Raw genomic sequence first — 10,003 nt, forward strand, 5'->3', positions numbered from 1 at the left:
CTCTTAGTTCTTAATGTTAGGTTTTGTGGTGGTTTTCTTGATTGGTTGTTTTTTTACCCCTTGTGTAAAGAATTTCAGAAATAAGCACAGTTGCTTTGTTTGAGAGGCAAAATGCTAGTTAATTCTGTAGCACACTGGATACACAGTAACATGAAAAACTACATTTTCTTGCTTGATCTTACACGATTTTGAAGTATGCTCAACCTATTTACAGTTGCTATTTACTACAGTCTCTCTGCCCCACAGTAATCTGCACAGTAATTTGTGCAGTATCCTTACTTTCAAGGGATATTATTTCCTTTAGTCTTATTGTTAAGAAGATCTTAGTAGCAATAGCCATACAGAAGAAGCCAGTAGGAAATTCAAGCAAACCTGTTATCTATCTGCTTTTCAGCTCTCTGCCAGCGGTCTATTAATTGGGTAACTTTGTCACTGAACTTTCCAACATCCATATCATACAGGGTATATGACTGGCAAGACTGTGAGTGAATCTGAAGCATTTTCTGCAGCTCATTTTCAAGAGTATTCAACAGTGACTTCTTCATGTTCAGATCACTTTTCATTTTCTGGAGAGGAAAAAAAAAGGTATCATACGTTTTATTCAGAGGATACTCAATCTTAACTATCAAAAGCACACACAATGCATTGGGATCTAAGTGTTCTGTATCAAATTCAGCATAGTATGTACGCTGGTGACAACTGGAATTAGTTTCACTTCATATATACATCTACTTTGGTAAACAGAGATTTACTTAAAACCATGTTTGAAGTTAGACTTATTCTTAAACAGTTAACTGAACCACAGCCTTCTGATGTCACTCTCTGTAGCCACCATTCCCATTTCTGAGAGCTACACTGAGTAGTCCCAGGAGGGAAGGGAAAAAAAAAAGAAAAAGAAAAAAAGAAGAAAATCCTCCTTATAGGATCAGGACTTAGGATTGCCATACAGTTTCTAAATGTTCAGATCTGCAATGGTTATTTGTGCTTTTTTTCCTTTCCTGTTTGCATTTTCCTCAATGTCTGACACAAAGACGTTGCTTTACACACATATGCAGACTGGTGTTTGTGTGCAAATACACACTGTAACACCAAATGGCATACACAGTGCAAGCAGGTCTCTCTTGTGTTCCCCAGTTATGGGGATGGGTACACCTTTCAACAATCTGCTCAAGCATTTTTTTTGTGTGCAATTCAAATTTACATCAGTTAAACACATCTACCAGCAACTGGAACTGTAGATCTCGGGTAACGTGATAAAAGAGCAACCTGGTTGTTCTGTTTTTGCCACCACCTCAAGCCTTTGCCCTATTCTTCTGAGGAGAGGAGAGAAAGAAGGAGTGACTATTTTATCAAAGGCACTCAGTGTAAAAAAATGATCAGCTCAGGGCCAGACAGATTGCTTCTACATGCTGTCATCGTGAGTAACAAAGCAATCATTCTTTGCTTTGTTCAGGAGGAAGTTCTCACTTTAAGATTTGAAGTGCACTCCATAGAAGAAAAAGAAAAAACCAGACATTTGTTACAACTAGATCACAACATGAGTAATCAACAAGACTTTCTGCAAGAAATAAAGGAGGAAGCTAGATTTGAAGGCAGTAACTGACATGACTAAACACAGGTAGCCTTGTTCAGAAACTGTTTATGGAGACCTTCCATGCCCCTGACTTCTCTGCGTGGGAAGCAATAGCCAGCGGATGGCAGACCTGTATATTCCTTCCAATAACCTGCAAAAGCATTGTATATCTATGTCAAAATATGACAGGCTCAGCTTCTCTGTCTCCTGCTGTTTCAGAAGGCTTTTACCAAGCTCAATAAACTAGTGACAGCTACTACTTCTGTCCTGCTGTGTCCCTGGGAATTAGCCTCTCACCTTTAGACAGGCCCGATAAGCCTCTACTTTATCAAGATCCAAAGGAACAGTCTCCTCTTCAGATAGCCTGACTTCAAAAACTCTGATCACATCTTCAGTTTGTAGAATAAGCTGGAGTAGACATCTCAGTGCATTCAAGCTACAATAAAGAACACAAAACAAGACAAATTAGTTATGGACTGAGGCAGAAAAGATGATAATTCTAATTACCTGCAGATCATTAACTAAAGAGATTATGCAATAAACAAAGAAAATTCAGTAATATCCACAAGTCTCATTTTTATTTTCTTTAGTCTTCCAGAAATGAGAAGAAACTTAAGTGTTTCTACCGATATAAAGGAAAGAAGATATAATTTTATATTACTGATAATAAAGGGATTTCTAGATTATGAAATTATGGAAGAATTATGCGAGAAGATGAATAAGTTATTACTACAGCCTCAATTTTCTTACCTGTCTAAGTAGCCAGCAGAAACACCATTAATATTTTCCAGTTTTTGAAACAGGGCATTTATCTCTGATTGCAAGTACACATACTTTTCACAGCCTCTGAAATTAGGCAGCAAGTCCTTATGCTTGTTGAGGGTTTCAGCCATTATTTGAGAGTCATTCTGCACACCCTGAAGAAAAAGAATGCCCAGTTTATGCATTTTTGGTTGCTGAATTATCATCCTACTGCACATCTGAGGTTGATTTCCCTGTCCAATTAGTCTTATCTTATCTAACTAGCTTGACTGAGAAACAAAGTAGGGCCTCAGCTCGTTTCCTTTAATTTAAGTAACATTATGTGGTTTCTGTTTTGTACAGTCCACAACAGGTAATATCTCTTTTTAAGTACCTCTTCCATTCTGGAACTCTGCTCTGCAGAAAGCAGTTCACAGAATGCCTTATTGCCAGTTGCTTCCCCAGTGGTCATACCAAGGTCCTTCTAATAACCTCATTGTCCCAGGGGAATTTCTCAAACTAAATCTATTCTCTTTACTAAACTCTCTCTCCAGTCTTCTTCAAATCTGAAGAGCTGGGAGGGGGATAAAGTCTGTAAGCCTCATGTTTATATAGACAGCACTTAAAAGGTAGGTGGGAAATTGGGGTCTGTACAAAAGAATGTTAACAGTGCTTTAACCTAGATGACACTTAGCATGAGGTCACATCCAGTTGACATAAAGCTTTTTGAAACCATAGCCTGAAAGAATTTCTCTTCTAAAATCCAAGAGTCAACTTTTCCTACTTAAGACTTCTAGATAAAAAGCTGAATGCCAACCCAAATATATCTTTTAATTGGAAGCTAACTGTGATATGTGCAGAGTGTGCATGTCACTCCCAGCTGATGAGGAATCCAAATACAGCATGCTCTGCAGAACAGAGTCATGATGAGTTTGAGATGTTCGACTGAGAACATACACAGTTACCTCTAAATCCTGTATTCTGACAGAGAAGTCATGCAGAGCCCCTTGATCCACACCAAGTGGAGCTCTTTGAACCATTCGAATCTCAGAAGCTTCAATCTGACGCCGAAGTTTCTGAAGTTCCATCAGGAGCCAAGCCTCCTGTTTATCATGTTCTCGGTTTCTCTCATTAACTATAATGGTGTTTGAGGTACCCACAGGACAACTCTCAGTTGGAATCACTGTAAAGTGAGTTGGAGGTAAACGTTAGCTGCCAGAGAACTGAATTTCTACATACAGAAAGCTGATGCAGTGTCAAAGTGACCTAAGCACTGATTTGAATTGTAGAACGGAGAACTGGTGGATCTGGGCCATTAGGCAGTGTCTGAAACAATGAAATGTCCCTTTCACAAAATGATAAACTTGCTTCCTCAAGTGAGGTTTTGCTTCCTAACAACTGAAAATTGATGGATTAAATTCCTCTCATTTTCTCAACGAGTTCTGTGAACTTCAGAGAACTATTCCCAGATACACAGCAATGGAAAGAAGAACAAAACATACTCTCTCCTGGGCATGGCAAGTTTTGTTATCCTAGGAGACAGCAGTTACAGTGCTTTTACATGTCTCTGCATATGTTTACAAGACTATTTTCACATGAAAAGGAAACACAGCCTTCTCTTCCGCCTCTAACAAGGAAACCCAAGCAGTACAATCTGTACAAGACAACAGGAGGACAACAAACCTGTTTGGGGCTGCCGTGGTTGATTGGGCAGTTGTATAATTAAGGTTTGGTAGTGCTTCTGAGCATCAGTGAACTGCGTCTGGATCTTTCGTTTGTCTTCATCACCAAACATCTCAGAGCCTTGGCTGTTCCTGAGGAATTCTTGATAATGGATCTCCAAGTCAGTTATTATTTTTTGGTAATCTTCCTTACGCATTGTTTTCAGCTGAAATAACAAAGAAGACAGTTTTGAAAAAGGCAACAATTGGAGAGGATGTATGACTAATGACTCATGAAGGAACATACGAATACATCTACTGAAGAACAGAGGAATCTCATTTTAGAATAAAACTGATACAGGTTGCCTCTAGAAGTATGATGCACAAAGCAACCTTTGAGCTAGCTACATAACAAACATTTCACAGCTTAAGAACAGTTTGCAATTCTGCCTTTTACTATGTCTATCCATGCCCTTGCATAGTGGGAATAAGTAGTGCAAGTCCCCTTAATTTACTTTCATTTTTATCTATATCGTGTTTGAATGGGAAAGCGTTTTTCTTCTCCTTAAATAAAATGCCAATTTCCATACATATCTGCTTGTGTAACCCAGCAAAAGGCAAGCCCACAGTTTTGCAGAACATACAGCTGAATTGGATACTGCAAGCACTGTTTGGAGCAGCAGAGGACAGGCATGAATGTCCCTGGTCTCGTTAAGGCCTGCTGTAGTCTCACCTTGGCAATAGTCATCGCTCTGATTTTCTCAATGTCAATCATGCAATAATGCCAAGATACCAGGCTCTTCATGTTGATATACAGCTGGTTCCACAAAGCCAGAATAGCTTCATAGTATTGCTCAATTCTGAGATGGGAGAAGAAATTTCATGGTTAAAACTTGTACATCTTAGTAGCATAGCTAAAAAATATCACAAGAAACAGTCACTGGATGTTAAGTGTTTTAAGGCTTGTTCTCTAATAGAAAAAGAATCAAACCTGAAAATGAATTTATCCATAGCTTTCAGATTAATAATGAGTATACCAATGAATATACACAGCTAGAATTCCAAACTAACTCCAATAATTTGCTTAAGAATATAGGTAGCACTGCTAACAATTTTTTTTCACAGTGCCAAAAAGAAAAGAGCAAGCTAAGACTTTTTTTCTTCTCATAGGAGAGGCTAAAGTAATATTATGCACATAATTCTAACTACCAAAAGGCATAAAAAATTATTAACAATAAAACAAATCAGGCTTTCAGACAGAACTCACTCTTTTAACCATCAGGACATGTCTATGGCATGAGCACAGCAATGCCTGAGCTGGATCCACTCAAGCCAGCTCACGTCTGCAAAAAAATTCAACTTGGCAACTCACTTGGTAGCAAGATCCACTGCTAATGGATTTGGGGGTGGGATGATCAGACTAACAGATGGCACAAGCATATCCACTCCTCCGGGGCCAGTCACCAACCACTTGCTGCGCTCATTGTTGTCCTTCAGGATGCATTCATCTCCTTTGCGCACTGTTTTCTGTAAGGAACATAGAACAACATGTTTGTTCATTAGTAAGATGGGGTTTCTAGGAGAGATAGGCAAGGGTGATGTACCTAGATTACAGAACCAGGAATGCTTAATAGCTGCTATGTGCATGTGTACATCCCAGCTTGATATTAACTCTGTAAAACTAACTGGGAGCCACAGAACATTCTAAGCATCTGCCAGTCCAGCTGATATCAGATCTGGGGCTTGCCATGACATACATCAAAAGACAGAGCGTGGGCACATGGGTACTGTAAGCTATGCAATCATTTATGGCTGTAAGCCACCCCACAGCAAGCTGGAAGCAAACGGATGCTTAGTGCTGCAAACCATACTTGAGAAGGGACCGAGAGCAAGTGCCACAGAGCTAGATCCACCAGCAATGTCTGCCAGACATTCTGACACCCTGAGGCCACAGGCCTGGATGGTGCAGCTTACAACCCACACACAGCCAAGAGGAGAAAGCTCCTCCTATCATGTATCATGCCAGGAGTCCCCGTATCATTTTTGGACATCACTAGCAAAAGGCCACAGGCTTTACACCAACCTGACCATTCAGAGTCTTTGGATTTGTCTGGACTTATTGCCTCCTGAGCAGATTCTAGCTTGTTTAACTGTGAGGACAATTGCCAAGCAGCCAGGCAAACACTGCCTACGTTTGTTTTGTTTTGCTTACAGTTCCAACAAGTAGTTAGCTCTGTGTGGGCTGAACTTCTGTGATTCCAGAATAAAATGTGATATGGAAGATCAGAGAGAGTGGATAGCAGAAACCCGATTGTAAACACACATCACAGTGGTCAATTAGTGGTCACTACAGGAGTGCAACTCAGTGAATCAGGTAAAAAAGGTTTTACAGATAAAACATAGAAAACTAGGTAACTGGGAACCAATAAGAAAAAGAGCAGAAAAAGAGCAAGTAGAAAATATATGTAAGCATGCTGTTAAGAGACAACACAGAAATAAACTTCAGCATATCCAATACTTAAGAGGATTAACCATTAACTTCATACTCCTACTTGCAAAAATGTTACACCTATCAGCTCAATAGTTTGTCTACTAAATCATTTGCCATATTTTAGTTTACATTATTTTCATTTCTGCCAGAAAAGGGACACGTTACCAGATCCTGTTTGTAGTCACACAGAGCCTTGAGTATAATGGGCTTGTTACTCCGGTAATCTGGGTTACGTGGCTTCAGCTGCACAATCTTCCTGGATTTATTCACCAAACTCTGCACTTGCCTCTTGTATTCAAGAATTCTCTCTCGTTCATTCTGCAAAGATTAACTGCAGGTTAAAAACTCATTCTAAAAAGAAACCAATCTAGTTCCCGCTAGTTTATTTAGAGGCATATATCTGGAGCTCACTGTAGGCAAGAATTCCTTTATCTACAGTGGGATGAGTCTTTAGCCTACAATGTAAAATTGTAGCTTGAAGAAGGAGAAGAGAAAGAAGAAATAAATTATTTTTGCAACTTGAGCAAGCTATGTTTTTCGTACCCATTTTGTAGGCCATCTCCAGGAAAGGAGATGAACGTATCATTAATGTTTCAAGTTCACTCAGTACTGTTTATCAGCATTCCATTATATTTGGGTTAATATTTGGTATCTGAAGGGGTCAACTGTTATCCATGCAAGGCAGAACGTTATCTGTGAGTAGGATGGAACAATACCTCCAGCTCCTTGATCTGCTCCAGCAAGCTCTGAAGTGACATGCTCTTATCACATATGAACTTCTTTCTGATGGAGTCCTGTAAATTCTTCAGATAGCTCTCTGTAGCTTGGGCCTCCTCAAAGAACTACAGGAAAAAAGTTGTGATTTCAGTTGCACACAGTTCTCACAGAAATGTCTACTACAAATTAATGGATTCCTTTCATGAGAAATCCCAGTTCATATCCAGCAGAACTGTAGCATTTACAACAGTTTGATAACGCTGTGTTACACCTAATTGTGCATGGATTTAGGAAGATTTTGGTACAGAAAAAATACCTGTGGTGGGATTCGCGCTTTTAACAAAACTTTTGAAGGATGGGACAGATCTCCCACAAACTATTAATCACATTCACAATTTGTCAACTAATTTCTTAAAATTCTAACATGAGCAAAACATGTTGATAGTCATCAAAATTCTTACATGTGGAAAAGCATAAACACAGTTTTACATTACCCTATATTGCTAGATAATGAAGTGAGCTTTTAGAAATGTCAGTTCTTTTTATAAGTGTATATGTTTTAAATGTTTTGATGCTAGAACATGAAGTTTAAAGTAACTATCTGTGAACAAATACTTGTTTAGTACTTACTATAATACAAAAGTAAATCACTACCCACCTGAAAGTAAGCTGCATTCTCTTTTAAATGAACATCAATGCACTTGGTGATCTGAAGAATCCAGCTCCACTGAGTTTGTAGTGTATCCATGTAGGCCTAAGAAAACAAATAATATCCAGGACTCAAATTACCACATGGATCTCTCTTCTATATGTAGACTCAAGCACAATTATTTAGTTTGAATTTCTGTACAGAATAAATATCTACTAAAGCAAACTAATGTACACCAGAATAAGACGACTCATGCAAATAGTTTCCCTGCTTCTAAGCATCTACCTAACTGAAGGCAGTTACATACCTGTTTGTGAGTTATAAAGAGAAACTTGTTCTTGACTTGAATTTTGTTTGATCAGCATAAAGCCTGAAGTGCGTGAACAAAGGGGTGAAATGCAAAAACACTAGTGCACATGAAACACTTCAATGGCAAACTGTCTTGTTCTCCTTCCAAGGGGTACCGTCAAACAATTTTTCATGATGGCTACTTTTATAGCAAGGCTTCTCACATTCCCTTCATGTAAATCGTTTGGAAAGTTACATACTACTTTTTACTTCGCTGCTGAAGCTCACAAGGATTTTTCCTTGAAGGCAGAAACTGACCACACAGTGAATTATGAATGACAATTCTACACAATACGATAACAAATTACAAACTAAATGCATTGAAAAGGAGAAAGAACTCCATTTTTGTGGGTTCTTTCATACATTTAAAACAATAGCAGTTCCTAAAGACTAAGATTTTTCCTTAGTCTTGACTAAGGTATAGAAACATACTATAAATTTCAGCTGCAGGAAGTATTTGCACTAGATTAAACATAAACCCTTTGAGGGTGTGGCTATCTTCAAAACATGCCTATTGAGATAGCAGGAGAATGGCATGTCTTCCTACTAGATTCTACTGCACTGAAGTTAACTCACATGAAATATAGCGATTTCAATATATTTAAACAACTCCCTAAGCCCCCATATTAATTTTTACATGCATCCATCATCAAATTTGGTAGCAATGAGATCTCTCCCAAGCTCTTAAGGAGTCTTCAGTAGCTGTGTCTGCAGGTTTGCAGAAGGTGGTAACATACATTAGAGCAGTTCTCACAACTGGATAAAAATTGATAGGATTTTTGGCAAGCAAACTGTTCTCATGCCTAAATGCAGCATTTCATTTGTCGACTTTCACTAAGAACTTTTCCCACACAGCAACCAAGTTAAATCATGTGAGGCTTAACTCACCTCAATTTTGTCTGAAGCAGGGTGCTGGTTGAGCACAAGCTGGTCACTTTCTTGCTTTAGCTTATTGAGTTCTTTCTCTTTAAGCTCCAGTTCACTCATACGTTTCTAATAAACAAAACACAGTGTTAAATGAGCTTCCAAAGGCACAGAACTTAGAGTGATTTACTTAACTTTTTCCTGATAGCTTGTATAATGATAAAACCAATGATTGTATAAGATTATCCATCCCTGCTAACAGTGCACGTTAATTCTAGTAAATGCACTGAAGCTATATATGAAGTCAGAAGAATCAAAGGTGGTGGTCATTTTAGTTCTAGTCTCTAGGCTTGCCACTCCATAGAGCAAAGCACCCAAAATACAGCTTTTCTTGGTGAAGAGGAATGATGAAAGCAAGAACTAGTGTATATTGCAAGATCCATAATAACTAACTGAAAAAGAATAGAGAATCTCCATAATGGTGTGACTTTCATTTCTCTTTTACTCTGATGACCAGCACCAACACTGGCTAAAGAAATACATGCTCAATTTCCATTTGTATCCACAGAAAACAATTAGGAGCACTGTAAGCCAGTCCTGATGGTGCTCTCAATGTGCTGAGACCATCAGGGGAAAAGAGAGTAGTTCCCTCACATGTAGCCCTAGTACCTGGTGAAGAGATCAGGACCACATCAGGGATCACTAGCCCCTGCATAAGTCCTAACAGGGAGAACTGGGCAGCTTGATTCAAGTCCTCTAGTTTAGCATGCATGCACAGGCTACATGTAATTACTGGCCCTCAATGAACTGTACTGATAAAGCTGGTTTCCAAGGTCAAAAGAATACACAGGTGGCTGAGTGTATTATCTTCCAGTTGATGTTTAATCTTGATTCAAAAGGTTGTCACATAGTACTTAATCCAACAATGTTTTGACAATAAAAAACCAAACTAAACTAAA

At 38.7% G+C, this 10,003-nt stretch overlaps 1 protein-coding gene across 4 annotated transcripts in view; it reads right to left on the bottom strand.

Annotated features, from left to right (window-relative positions):
* Window positions 1-10,003, bottom strand: part of DSP (desmoplakin) — a 37,183-nt gene that overhangs the window by 11,520 nt on the left and 15,660 nt on the right. For all 4 annotated transcript variants that reach the window (XM_010708378.2, XM_019613757.1, XM_010708379.2 and 1 more), the window contains exons 8-18: window positions 9,069-9,173; window positions 7,842-7,937; window positions 7,183-7,308; window positions 6,632-6,784; window positions 5,348-5,502; window positions 4,709-4,835; window positions 3,998-4,202; window positions 3,280-3,497; window positions 2,324-2,490; window positions 1,871-2,009; window positions 373-566 (exon numbers count right to left, since the gene is read on the bottom strand). In XM_010708378.2, the coding sequence (XP_010706680.1) occupies window positions 373-566; window positions 1,871-2,009; window positions 2,324-2,490; window positions 3,280-3,497; window positions 3,998-4,202; window positions 4,709-4,835; window positions 5,348-5,502; window positions 6,632-6,784; window positions 7,183-7,308; window positions 7,842-7,937; window positions 9,069-9,173 (1,685 nt within the window). The remainder of the gene's footprint in view (window positions 1-372; window positions 567-1,870; window positions 2,010-2,323; window positions 2,491-3,279; window positions 3,498-3,997; window positions 4,203-4,708; window positions 4,836-5,347; window positions 5,503-6,631; window positions 6,785-7,182; window positions 7,309-7,841; window positions 7,938-9,068; window positions 9,174-10,003) is intronic.

Source organism: Meleagris gallopavo, chromosome 3 (assembly GCF_000146605.3).
Source record: "Meleagris gallopavo isolate NT-WF06-2002-E0010 breed Aviagen turkey brand Nicholas breeding stock chromosome 3, Turkey_5.1, whole genome shotgun sequence".
Lineage (NCBI taxonomy): Eukaryota > Metazoa > Chordata > Aves > Galliformes > Phasianidae > Meleagris > Meleagris gallopavo.